The sequence below is a fragment of the Hypanus sabinus genome, chromosome 2, assembly GCF_030144855.1.
Source record: "Hypanus sabinus isolate sHypSab1 chromosome 2, sHypSab1.hap1, whole genome shotgun sequence".
Lineage (NCBI taxonomy): Eukaryota > Metazoa > Chordata > Chondrichthyes > Myliobatiformes > Dasyatidae > Hypanus > Hypanus sabinus.
The window spans coordinates 71,622,547-71,637,520 of NC_082707.1; the positions used below are offsets into that span (position 1 = coordinate 71,622,547).

A 14,974-nucleotide genomic window follows, 5' to 3' on the forward strand; every position below is an offset into this window, starting at 1 on the left:
GTTCTCAGTGGTTGGGAAATAAGTAACTCAGAGAACAGAAATCCTGACAAGATATTCAAAACATTCAGCATGCATCTTGTTCTGAAGTCAAACCCCTGGATCTCTAGATACACGTTCTAAGACTTGAGGAAATTTCCTTTTATGGTTTAGAAACACAGCTAGTAAATGTAAATTGAAGGAAATGGATGAACAGTTCATGGCCCAGAAAGGCAGAAAGCTTTGTTGGTGAAGAAGTTCACGATAGTATGTGCTCTAGACACGGCCAGAACACAGAAAGCTGTTCTGATTAAGACACTGACCATTCAACTGCCCTCACATCCAGCCTCCAGGAATTGGAATCAGAGTTGATGCAGTTCCCTGACAGAAAGAAAACAATGAGAACTTAACTGGAATAAACTTGCACAGCATCTGCCAATAAGTCACCAGATCCGCAGAAAAAGAACTTCCCTGGATATGGACCAAGCTGCATATTTAACTGTGACCATTGGGAGAAATACTGGGAGAAGGCATGGAGCCTCAGAGTGTTATCTTGCCAATAACACCCATGCACCATCAATTTGTGGGACATGTTACTCAGAGAATTGGGCTATAAATAAATATAAATATAAACATATATATATATATATATATATATATATACACACACACACACACACACACACACACATAAATACATGTATGTATGTATTTGTGTATATGTATGTGTGTCTGCGCGCACTGTACGTGCCTGTCGGTACTGTGTTACTGTGTTTTGCACCTTGGCCCCAGAGGAACACTGTTTTGCTTGGCTATATTCATGGGTGTTCATGTATGCATGAATGATGATTAAACTTGAACAAAACAGAAAGAGGAAGATGAAAGACCAGGGTGTGAACATACACGAAAAAGCCGACGTAAAATTAGAGAAAATAATTATTCACACTAGGAGTTATGAGGGGATGTTTAAAAGAGAAGTGTGAAGCAGGGAAAGTGGCAATTGCCCTCAGCCTGGTGCTAGAGGAAGTGGTGGAATAATGTTTAACAGATATTCAGATTATGACAGAAAGTGGGTGGATATGGATCACGTGCAAGCTGATGGAAATAGTTTGATGGTCAGCACATACATTGTGAATGAAAGGGCCTGTTCCTTTGCTTTACGGTACTACCCTCTATGCTTAATTTGCCTTGTAATATGAAAGTAAATATAATGTGGACACAGCTTTGAGTTTTAAAGTGTAATTAAGAAACAGAGTTCCATGAATGCAAGACATAATAATTTTTATTTGCTTGTAGATCATAATACCAAATAGCCTGTTCAGTTTATCATCAAACAGCTTGAGCTTTACCAATAAGAAGCTTGCACCAACGACAGGACAGTGATCACCATGTAGCTTAATTTCAATTACAATATTTTAAAGAGGGTTTTATATTGTTGTAAAAGAGGAAATGTGAAACGAATAGGTGCATTGTAGTTTAACAAGAGGCATTTTTCCCCGGTTAAGAATCCTAAACAAAGGAATGGATTCTCCAGTGGGGTGAGAGAGGCATTTCCCTGCAAGACTTGTCTCCATCTGAAGTCCAATGAGAGAAGGCAGAGTGCAGGAGTGACTCTGCCCATCAGTATGTCCAGACTTGCAGAAAATGTGCCAATTTCTGAAACTTGTATCCATGCGAACAGCGGATTACTCTTCAGAAGCCTTAGCGTCACCCAGCAGGGTTTGAAATGTTGCTTCATGTTGCTGCTGAGGTGCAGTTGAGTGTACCTGAAATAAAAACACAAATCTGGAATTTTCAGCTTGCCAGTTTCCACCTTTGATAATAAGTTGTGTGCATATTCCATTAATCTTTCATTGACAAATTGGGAGGGAGAAAAGAAAAAAGAATGAGATAGTCAAGGTTTAAGTTGATACTGAAAAGAGAAATAGGGAGGAAATGTAAAAAGCAATGTCTTAGTAGATGCAGGGCACATGGTACTAAACATCATAAAATACTGTAAGATAATAGAAGAAACAAAGTACTGGGGTGCCTTTTTCATGTCACATCATAATTCTTGGACAGTTGAAAATCTGTCCACTTAGTTAAATCTTGTACTCTTTCTAGGGGAACTTCTTATTCATACTCTGTGAGCAGTCATGCATTAATCATGACTGTCAACTTTCTCTGGTCTATTGATCATTTCCTCACCCACCCATTCAACAATGGACACGATTGTCCATGTAGTTGTCTATCACAAACCTCAAATGCTTGTTGATCTGCTAGTAGTTCTCCTCAGTGTGTTCACATAACCATTGAACATTTGTGCTTCCTGACCTTTGGGATTAAGCCAAGTGCTTTCTAACCTCATAAGTTAATTTAACTCCCCTCCATTGCTGGCAGTAAGGTGTCAATTTCATTTACTTGGATAAAGCATTTAAACAGCTGTGCAAATCCTGATTGTTAGAAATAATTCCACAGAATCAGAAAGGGCATTCCCTTGAGAAATACTAGTTGATTGATTGTTTATATAAATGAGCATTAGAAATTTTTAATTTTAAATTAAAAGCAAAGTCACCTGGGTTTTCTTCAAATGTAAGTAATGTTTCAATGCAGTCATTCTTATTTTTCTCATGCAAATCTGATCAGTTAAAGCTGAGTATTCTCAGTTATTAATGAAAAAATAATATACATAATCCTAAATAAAAGTGTGCTGTTGTGACTTTGAATGAGTCACATGGAGTACAAACACTGTAGATGTAAGAGGTCTTCATTCCACCCAAGCTGGTATTCGGGGGAGACTTAATGGAAGACTCTTTCATGGGTGAATTTCTCAGTGGAATTCAGAGTACTACTGTATATTTATACTCATAAGAATAAAGATAACAACAGGTGATTGAACATAGTTTCAATTGTTACAGTAGCATGGTTTACTTCAACATTCTGAGTGTAGTCAAATGATTCCATCGAATTTTATGTCTGCGATGAGAGCAGGTCTTCGAATAACAAGACACCTCTGAATATTCAAACACATTGGTTAGGACAAAGTAATTCCTGAAATTGGTCTAGAAGCTTCTGAGGACAGTGACCCCAGGCATTCAAAGTTAGTGTTATGAGAGGCAAATCTATGCGTACACAATAACCCAATTGTTGGCTGCTTAGTTCAAAGATGTCTTTGGCTAAGCATTAAATGATTGGTTTTGATATAGACCATAACACATAGGAGCAGAATTAGGCCATTTAGCCCATTGAGTCTGCTCTGCCAGTCATGGCTGACTCTTCTGTACCCTCCTCAGCCCCACTCCCTAGCCTTCTCTCCTTAAAATTTGATGCCATGTTCAATGAAGAACCTATCAAGCTCTGCCTTAAATATACCTAACGACCTGGCCTCCACAGCTGCCTTTGGTAATAAATTCCACAAAATTCACCACCCTCTGGATAAAGAAATTCCTTTGCACCTCTGTTTTAAATGGATGCTAGTCTATCCTGAGGCTGTGCACTCATGTCCTAGACTCCCGCACTATAGGAAATATTCTTTTCACATCTAGGCCTTTCAACACTTGAAACGTTTCAATGAGATCCTCTCTCATCCTTCTAAATTCCAGGTCACATTATAGGGTAATTAGCCTAGCAGCATTGCCTTTACGTTTGACCAATGCATATGAGAATGTCTTATGATTATGTCAGTTTATAAACCATACCACTTAAGTGGCCACCTACTGTCAGCCTGCAGCCAGATGTCTTCAGATGGTGCTTATTCATGCAGCTTTGCTTTTAATTTCACCATTGATTACTGCTTTCAGTGTACATTTTAAAATAGTTCCTGGAGACTGGTTGTCATTTATATTAATGAGTACTATATCTTAAACTTCATACTTTGACGATGGTTACTTCACCTAACGCCTGCAATGATTTGTTACTGTAATCACCAACTTTAAAATTCATTTTCCAAAGCAAATTAGCACTGTTGCTAATCACCACCAATGCATTGAACTTACTCGTGCAATGGTATTAAACTCAATGAATCAGAGCTTGCCCCTTCATATTATGCACCAATAAGGCACAGGATTTTTTTAAATATTCTTCAGAAGCTCTTGGACTGAGAAATTAAGTAATTAGAATGTATTTTAAGCAAATCTAGTGAAGGTTTGTTCTGTTTTAAAATATGTACTGATGGAATGAAAAATAGAGCGGTTTTCTAAGGGCAATCAGTTCACATCTTTGAACAATGATAAAATTCTGGTGACTACATCTGCATTGAACAGAATCATTTACTATATTTTCTCAGTCCCTACATGTAGGAATTTTAAATTGAAAAGAAATCAAAATAAAATTAAATACATTCATGAATTCAACATTTAAATACAGCTATCAGTTCTTTCAGATATTATTATATTTTTAAGCAGATACTGGCTTATTAATTTTTTATTGTAATCAAATTTCAGTCAGATCTTCCCTGCATTTACCAAGAACAGAGAAGAATGTGCAATCTCTATTAAATTATTCAAAATTCATAGTAGTTATAATATGCAATAAGTGTCACAATATTTTAATATAATCTATTTTGCACAGCCAATAATGGTGTTATTAAGCACTGAGAGGAAGTTTGGTGTTGAATGATCTAGCATTCAAGTTAGATAATAGAATTTTTGAATTACTTGAGAAGTAAAATCTGCAGATGATAGAAATCTGAACAGAAACCAGAAAATGCCGGGAAAAAAATCATCAGGTCAGGCAGTATTTTTGAGTAAAAATAAACATGTGAGGTCAGTGATCTCTAACTGGATCTAGAAATGTGAGGAATAAGCTGCAGACTGGAGAAAGAGTGGTAGAAAGTAAAAAGGGAATAAATGTGATAGGATAGAGTCTAACTCATGCAGTCTTTGAGAGGAAAATTAATACTTGTCCATTGTAGCTCATCTTTCTGGAGGAATGAAAATTGGGAAAATGAATAAGGGCACTAGAGGGAAGAACACTGAAACCTAGATAAAGAATGTAGAATTGCTGGAAATCTAAAATAAAATTGAAAACTGCAAACACTCAGCAAATAATGTAGGATCTGTGGAAAGTGAAAAAAATAATAACTTCATTCCCCCAGGTAACATCCAGCTTCATAGCTTTCCAACCCTGCATGATCCATAAGTAAGAAAGTCCTGGAAAACACATTGTTTCAGTCTGCTCTTATCCCACCAAATGTATTTGTTCCTGCCTTACTTCTCTTCAGTTTCTTCCCTTCAACATCCCTGGCACCTCTGCTGCTTCTTATCCCCTTTTCCCAGGCAGCTCATTCTCATCCTCTACATTTCTAGGATGGATCGATGACTTGAATTCTCTTGAATTGAAGCCCATCCAGTTACTCTCCACCACTAAACTCCTAGTTGAATTTGTTCTCACATTGAAAATGTTTTCCTATAAATCCACTCACCCTCCACAAGTAGCTGATGCAACAATGGGAGTTTGTGTTCACGGAAGCTCATTGTGATATATACAGAATATTCCTGAAACAACTGGTTCTCCTGTACACTGCTGATTGTGTTGTTGCTGCTTCCTACACTATTACATTAGTTTTGCAACCAGATCCCACCTTCCTCCTATTTTGACTACTTTGCCCTTCGTGACTTCCTTACATCCATCTCAACCAGTGCCTATACAAAGCCTATGGACTTCCACAGCTATCACCCTTACTCTTACCCCCACCCTGCTTCCAAAAAAGATTCAATTCCATTCTCCCAGTTTCCCTATCTCATGTGCTGATGTTGAGACTTTCCTCAGAAATGCTTACCTTCCTCTCTCTTTTCCCTCCATGAGGGAACACTCAGATAGATCCCCTCCATCTTCCACATCTCTCCTCACACGCTTTCTCCCAGCCCAAGCATAGCTGTGGTTTTCTTACTCCTATGTTGCAACCATAGCCCCATATTCCACAGCTGATCAGAATCATGTTTATTATCACTGATATTGTCAAAAAATGTGTTGTTTTGTGGCAGCGTTTCAATGTAAAATCATAAAATTACTATAAATTACAAGGTGAGCATATAAAGCTACCTCAGTGAGACTCCACCACCAAGCACCTCTCACACCCTGCCCATCTCTCTTAATTTATGCAAACTATTTCATTTGCAAACCTCTGTCTGAATCATGTATCTTCTCCAAATGGTTCCCTTCTCCCTTGTATTTTCTCATTCAGCCACAGAAGGTGCAGCCCGTGCCATTTCATCTCTTTCCTTCACATGCTCAAGACTTGGACAATCCTGTTAAGTTAAGTACCCTCTTCCTTGCACAGCTGCCAGTTAGGTGTTCATGATGCAGTGAAACTGAATGAAGGTCAGGAAACCACTTTGCCGAACATCTCCTTTTGACTACCACAGTGATCCTGAGCTTCCAGTCACACGTTACTTTACTTCCCCACCGGATTCTTACACTTTGACCCCATTTACTAATCCAATGATTCCCAATGTAAACATGAAGAACAACACTTCATCTTCCATCTAAGCATCTTGTAGCCATTGGGATTCAATATAGAATTCAATTATTACCATTACCCAGAAATTAGAAATGGTTGATTCTGATGTAACATCATTCAACTGTAACAGTTCAGTTTTTCCTCTCTCCATAGGATGTTACTGGATCTTCTGTGTATTTCCAGAATTACTGTTGCTTTCAAATTTCCAGCAACTGTTGCATCTTCATCTCACAGTTAGATCTTTTTTTACTTTCTATTGACTTCATTCATATACTTGTATTTGCTACCCTCCAAATCAACTATGATCTATAAGCATTGATATTGCTCTCTTAGATGGTACTGAAAGCAGATGTGTCATCAGGACAACCTAGGTCTTCATCCTATCATATACATTCCCTTAGATCTCTTCAACCTTTCCTCTTATTCCAAACTAAAACCCACTTGATTTATCACTTTTCCAGTTCTGATGAAGGATCATCAAGTGAAGTTTTAACTCTGTTCCTCACTGTAAAAATGCAGCCCGACTTGCTGATATTGCATCATTTTCTTTTTTTACAATCAAATTATTTGTTGATCTTCTGCAAAACAGGAAGATCAAATGTACATGTGTGTTTTGACAGGAAATAAATCTGAAGTCTTTCTCCTTTCCAGATCTGCGACAAGGAATGGCACTATTACGTTATTAATGTTGAGTTTCCTGTAGTAACATTGTACGTGGATGGAGTGATTTATGACCCCTACCTGGTGACAGATGACTGGCCCATCCACCCGTCACACATTGATATGCAGCTAACTGTTGGAGCTTGTTGGCAGGGTAAGGTCATTAACTGTGGAGAACAAGTGAATGTTTGGTAGATGCTGTGATTTCAAGAGAGATTCATATTTTCACATAGCTGTACCAGCTTACTGCAACACATATTTAAATACAAAACAGCTGTTTTCTAAAATAATTGAAATGATTCATTTCTCCTGTTTTTTTTAGTTCACCATGGTCCATTTGTGTTATATAATTGACTGTTCCTTTAGGACTGTTTTATTAATGATTATATAAGAACATTGACAAACAAAGGTTTCCTATTGTAAACATATCTCGATTAAGTTTTGGTTGCCTGAATCTTCCTGATTCTAACTATTTACAAAATATGCAACAGTCTGCAAATGAAATGATGCTAATCAGAAGTGATATTCCTCTGCATGAAAAATTGAATAATAATGGTACCGGTTAAACCAGGTCCCAGCAATGACATCCAGCATCCTACTTAAGTGGTGAATGGTGATGCTTAGTTTAATTGATTCAAAAGTAAATTGTTGCTGATTCAATAAATCTAAAACAAAACTAAAAGCCTGTTAACATTCAACAGGCCAAACAGCATTCATGATGTGAATATAGTGACTGTTTCAGGTCAATAACTATTTCTCAGAACTTTCATCCTGAACCATTTACCCCATGGTCACATTTATGGTTTAACCAGTTCTTCCCTCTACCCTATTCAGGACTTTGACTATTTGTTGCCCCCTGAGTATGCTTTTACTTAGTTTAACAAGCTACCTTCACCTCAAGATTCAATCCTGTAGTGCAGATTTTTACACCAGAGAGCCCTCGCACACCATGTACTGAAGGAAACTACTTCCTCCGAGAGCTTGAAGGAGCTAATATTGATCTGTTTTGTTGGGCTATTTTGTCACAAGTTTCTGATTCTTTAGAAATTCTGGCCTTTTATCTTTATATGTTTACAGATAGGCATCAAATCCAAACCTAAAATATTTTTTTCTCTATATAACATTTACTGCCTGAATTAACAAATGTGTCCAGTATTTAATTCTTAATTAAATTGTATTTACCCCTGTGATAAATTTTAACACTCTCCATTCCATTCTCTTTGAGATTACTTAAAGTTTCAGAGAAGTAATTATCAAATTGATTGGTGTATATGTTTGAAAACAGCACCAAACAGAAAGAGTTAGGATGTGTCAAATAGTGTATTCCTTGTAACTTTAAGTGTTAGTAAAATTCTACAGAAGTAACATTTTTGTTTCCCATTCTCTGCTAGTACCAATCATCGCCCTTAGCTGAATGTAAACAATTATTCAAATTCGGGAGTGTTTTTATTTTTTGAGAGAAAAATAACGATTATTTGGGATGAATAGATTGTATTGACTTATAAAGTCTGTTGCTTAAATTTTCAGGAAGTAGTATGTAAACTTTTTGAAGCTTTACTGATACAAATTGTGGCTGCCTATAAGCAGACAAATTTCAAAGTGTATAGTGTATACATTTTTGATAATAATTCTGCTTTGTATCTTTGAATCACTTTTTTAAATGGATATCCAGATATTATCTGACTGGTATTTTATTTTTCACTAGATGAATTAACCAGTGTTGTATTTTAAATAGACTGGACAATGATCAGACTATTGATTAGTACTTTCAAATATTGTGAGATTCCATCCATGTTTAATTTATGATTATTTTCCCCAAAAAAAGTCCTATTTATATATCTGCGCTCTATTGGGGAAGATTGTCATATGTTTTTATTTTGTTTTATTGTTGACCATATTTATTGCATATCATTTCACACCATCACTTTTATGTTAAGTGTATTTAAATATCATATGAGACTGAGTGCTACTGGAATGACAGAATCCAGCTACAGCGTTCATTTTAGACCTTCATTTTTATGATCATTTAAATCAGTAGAATAGACTTCACAAATTATGCTTCAGCCTGCTCTGGGGGCTAATTGATTGAACTTTTATTCGGAAGATTTCATGTTTTCTTATTTACACTTTAACTAATTGGTTGAATGATTAATGTAAATGAAGGAAAGTGTTGCCATAGTAACAGATAGCTAATCAGCAATAGAGGTCATTTCTAATAGCTGTTGGACTGTAAAGAAGCCATTTTTGAAGAAAACATTCAAGATCTGCTGAATCTTAGATAACGTACAGCTTCAGTTATGGAGGAGGATATTACTAGCTTATTATCTTTATTGCACTATGTATAACTACATGCTGAAATTTGGAGTAGACCTTTAGGGCTATAATTAAATTAAGATTTTTATGTTTAATCTGTGGGATTGTTAAAGATTTACCAGGTGGAGTGGATGTACACTCCAGCTAACAATAAACAAAGGCACGTTCCTGGGTCTAGTCTTGAAATGTTAAATCTGAAAACAGTATCCTGTCAAACCCCCACCAATCCCTGCTTCTCCTTCCAGCCAAAATTAAAACGACCTAGTGCAGAAATGGTGAAGATGAAGAAGCCTTTAGAATACTATAACATATAATTATGTACAATTACAGCCATCAGAAATATCTACCAGGGCTATAAGATGTAAAAAGAGAAATAGTCAGTCAACATGCAAACAGGCCCGTTGGCCCTCTGGAGCTATAGAGATCGTCCAGCACCCTTTTACAGTAATCCTACAGTAATCCCAGTTTTAGTCTCTCCACATTCTTATCAGCTCCCTTTTGTTTAACCTACCCAGCTGCATGTCTCTGGGATGTAGAAGATAACAGAGAAAACTCACAGAGTCGCACAAAGACTTTGAAAACTCAACACAGAGAGCAGGAGAGGTTAAGAATAAACCCAGTTCACAGGAGCTGAGAGACAATGACTCTACTACCTGAACCACTCTGTCACTCACAGTACATTCCTTATTATTTGGGCATCAATTATAACTGGATGTGTAGTACCATCCCTGATGTGACCTCTTGATTGTGCGCCACTGTGCATGCTTTTGGAATTAACCTCATGCTCTTAAGATAAGGAGGGATAAAAAATGAAAAATCACCAAGATTCCCTTTGTGATTACTTTGTTTATGGATGAGGTAATACGGGCGCTTTGGGAGAATTTGTGACTGGAGAGCATGATCATATCACTTGAACAAGAAATGGAGGAATAGTATCCCTCATGAAACTAACAAATAAGTGAGTAGAAAAATGGGTGAAGATATTCCAATGTAAACAAGCAGAAGATACTTACCTTCAGAAGGGTGAAATTAATTAAATATAATTTATGTAAGGCATTAACTTCGATTTCCATTCTACCTGATGAACATAAATCAAGCAAGCAATCTCTGTGGTTCAATAGCTCATTAATGGCAAGAGAGAATCCTAATAAACAATAAAAATAGCAATAATTAACATAACAATTTCATACATTTAACCAAATAATAAGTATAAAACATATAGATGTTCATGTAAAATACGTACAACTTAAATATGGAAATACATCCACTTTCATCATCTTTCTAAACCTCACTGGCTGATTTTTTTTTGGGATAAGTATTGATTGTTAGCTAATTAAAGAAATGTCACACATGTGCAGGAATATCGAATTTAGAAACAATTCAGTCAAGAGTCAATTACTACATGAAACTTCTTCAAATAATGAGCCTCACTGCAATTTGTTATGTCTCTCTATTACTGTCACAAATCACCAGTGCTCTTAAGTCATCTAAGTCGAGAATTTTTTTCCATTAGATGCTATTGTATTTATTAGAAAAATTGGGTCACCTGGGGGGCATGAATTCCATAACCACTTAACTCTGATTTAATCAGGTTGCTGTCTGCAGAATGTTGTTTGATTGTTGATGTCTGTTATGCTGATCCACCACTGCAGTTAAAATCCCTGCAAACAGATGTTATTGAACATAAATTCTATTTAAGGGTTGTTTTAGTCATACAGCTACAGAACTGGTTGAAATAAATATGTGCATTTTTGTACAAACATTAACAGTATCAGCTAATGTTTTATTCTCACAGTATTACATTTAGCAAAACATTGGTTCTGCTCACTTTAATATCTGTCATAGTAAGATATGACATTTGGTTAAACAAGATTTGTTTTGTAACAAGCTGTTAGCAAAAAAAACAAATATAATTTGCAACTTTATGAATATTTCTGAATTCTCCCAATACAGTGAAGTGACACAGAGATTTATGCAGTCTGTAATCTATGTAACACACTCATCTTGACATAATATTATTTCAGGCAAACATTTGACAGTGTTCTACAACTAGATGCCCAGCCAGGGAGAAAAGAATAGAAAATAAATCTCTGAGATCCATCAACAAAGTTGAGAATGATAATTAATCTGCATCATCAAATGGTAGGCACAGCTAGGATAAGGTGGATGATGCTGACATGTCAGCAGGCTTGCAACTTTGTAATGATTTCCCATTCAGAACAAAGATTTGGAAATCTACTCATTGCAGGAAAAAAGTCAAAGGAGTACAACATGACCAGAAATGGGAGTATATTTGCAAGAGTATGTTGAGGTACAGATGATTGGATTAACAGGTCATAGATGAGGAGTGGATAAAGGAGCAACTTGCATTGTCAGTTCTACAGTTGATAAATCAATGAAAATATAAGATATTTATAATTCTCAATCACTTTACCAGGAGATGGCACGTTTGTTTTGAATGAGACACAAGTCCTATGAAAGTAATGCACACTTGAGGTTCAAGATGTCACTTATGATAGAAGAGGCCTTGCAACAGAATTAAAACATATGCAAAGGAGTTTCATCCCCAAGCTCCTGCTATTGTAGAGCAGAAATGGTGAGGGAAATGATTTAGGGAAAGATTAGATGAGGAACGGAGAGGAATGCAAGGAAGGGATGTTTTGAGTGAGTGAGGATTGAAGATGGATTGGGAAAATTGAACATTGAAGATGAACAGTGACCAGTCGAGCAGGGAACAGGAAATCATAATGATGCTCCTAATTAGGTCAGCAAGAAGTAGATGTGGGAATTTGGATACTGCTATTCACAATGAAAAGTTAAAGAAAATGGATGGAAAACCTACATGGAAAAAGTTGGATGCCTCAGACTCCCTGCAGTGCTCAAGGTTAAGGACGGGCACTCTAACTAATCCAAAAGAAGACTAAAGCTTGCTTCAGAGTTTGAGCTCTGTACTAATTGTTGGCCTCATTAGGTCATACTAATGCTGTCTGTTGTTACTGCACTTGCTCACTGACACATCATAAGTAGATGAATCAGACTAGAAGTGCATAGGATGGTTTCTGGAGCACTACATGGATTTGTTGATCAAATCCTTATTTTTAACATAACAGAACTTCTGAAAGATGAACAATGGAGCATATAGAATTCATAGGGAACTGCTTATCCCTGGTTTTTGGAAAGTCAGTCCGAAAAGTGGAATTATGCAATGAGAATAGAGTACTGAATGGTACTGCAGTGTTGGGGAAGTTAGGAAGGGGAGGAGTTGTAAGTAGTCTTGTTTGAGAGTTATTGGGTACTACATTGCCATATTAATATTACTAGAGGCAAGGGTAACATGTAAAAGGTGATAGGTCACTACTGAAGCCAAACATTGGCAATTGGACTAGCTTGGCTGACCATTTTGGTCGGCATGAGCCTGTAAGGGGAAGGGTCTATTTCTTGTGCTGAAGCGCTCTGTAAGGTCACTCCGTAGCATCAGTTGTTTGGATCTGTGACTTATAATGGCAGCTGAGTCACTCATGCATATCTGTGGCATGCCAATGACTTCAAACACATCACTTCTAGACGGTGCATGTCAGCTGTGAATAGGTAGTATAGGCAGTGGCTCACAACGCCAGAGCCCGTGATTCCGTCCTGATCTCCTGGTGCTGTCTGTGTGGAGTTTGGACACTTTAGCAGTCAGGAAACAGCAAAAGATAACACTTTCTACCTTTCATCCAAAAATATATTCTTCACTGACACCTAACAGCGTAGTAATGTGTAAAGAATCTTTCAAGATTCAAAATTCAAGGTTTTTTTATTGTAATTCTTCAGTACACAATTGTATCGGAGAAATAAATGAGTGTTACTCTGGATCCTATAAAACATAAAAAATACACAATAAGCATAAAGAACACAATAAAGAAGAGAAAAATACAATAAGTAACTTGATTGAAATCTCCTGCAATTATGAAAGAACTATCTGGGTGTTCTTCTGTAGCGAGCTGATGATACTATAAAGCTCTCCAGTGCAACCTTTTTCCACTCAATGGGCCAAAATACTAAAATTAAAACAAACATTGCTGGAAATACTCAACATCAGTGAGGAGAGAAATAGGTCATGTTTCAGGCTTGTGACCTTTCGTATGAACATTTTCTTAGCCATGTGAGATAAAATAACAAATGGCTTATTCCATCTAATGACCTTTAACAAAGCAGTAGATCTTCTTGTAGCCATTTGAAATAAGCTCAGCATTCTGACACCAGCAAAGCAGTCTGGTTGATTTCAAGACACATTCTTCCAAATTCAAACAAAGTTCAAAGAAAATTTATTATCAAAGTACATACATGTCACCACTTACAACCCTGAGATTCATTTCCTTGTGGGCATACTCAATAAATAACTAAACAGAATCAATGAAAGACTGTCCAACTTGGGCATTCAACCAGAATGCAGAAGACACCAAACTGCAAATACAAAACAAAGAAGCAAAAATAATAAATAAATAAGCAAAAAAACATTGAGAACTTGAGATGAAATGTCCTTGAATGTGAGTCTAATGGTTGTGGGAATATTTCAGTGATGGGGCGAGAGAAGTTATCCCCTGATTGTTCCTGAACCTGGTGGTATGAGTCCTGAGGCTTCTGTACCTTCTTCCTGATGGCAGCAGCAAAAAGAGGACTTGTCCTATGTGGTAGGGATCCCTGATGATGGATGGATGGATGATGATCAATGGCTAGGAGGACTTTACCTGTGATGGACTGGGTCATATCCACTACGTTTTGGAGGATTTTTCATTCAAGGGTATTAGTGTTTCCATATCAGGCTGTGATGCACACAGTCAATATACTCCTCATCAATCAACAGAAGTTTGTCAAAGTTTTAGATGTCATGCCAAATCTCCGCAAACTCCTAAGGAAGTAGAGGTGCTGGCATGCTTTCTTCGTAATTACTCCTACAGTACATGCTGGGTCATTGGCACGTTCTTGAATTCTTGCTGCCGATTGCAGCAATTTAAATTTGAATCTGTGCAAATGTTTTGTTTGTTAAAGGACACCCCTTGCACATAACTGAATTACAGAAAAAATACCCACTGCGGAACAAAAACAGCAAAAATCAGGAATGTGGTAGTACTTTTGTTTGCCCTGGAAGTTCCCAGATTGTTATTACAGCTGTGGCAAGATTAGTGGTTCCAAGGGAGATGGGGTTAATGAACCAATTTTAAACTAGACTACAAATTGGCTGCATACTTCTGGCCAGCAGTAGCAATTAATCGAAGTGTTTCCGCCTGGGATCTAGTCACCACTGAAGTCCCTCAGGAATCTGTTGTGGCTGTCTTGAATAAAGATATTAAATGAGTAGTTTTTAAGATAGCTGTTGAAAGTGACATGACTCGGGGTGTGAGAAATGTAGAAACCAAAAAGTGCAGGCTAATTATACAATGCAGATATAATGGTCATTGAGATATGATAGGTGCCCTTTAGGATGGATAAATGCAGAGTACTGACATTTCCAATTGCATACTTATAGGCAGATGGGTGCCATCCATGGTAACCAACTTGCAGCGAGAGAAGCTTGTCAGCTCATCATGTCTGTGCTGACTTTAA

At 37.0% G+C, this 14,974-nt stretch overlaps 1 protein-coding gene across 2 annotated transcripts in view; it reads left to right on the forward strand.

Annotated features, from left to right (window-relative positions):
- clstn2a (calsyntenin 2a) overlaps nt 1-14,974 on the forward strand; it is a 537,584-nt gene that overhangs the window by 465,436 nt on the left and 57,174 nt on the right. For both annotated transcript variants that reach the window (XM_059948013.1, XM_059948017.1), the window contains one exon: nt 7,067-7,229. In XM_059948013.1, coding sequence (XP_059803996.1) covers nt 7,067-7,229 — 163 coding nt within the window. The remainder of the gene's footprint in view (nt 1-7,066; nt 7,230-14,974) is intronic.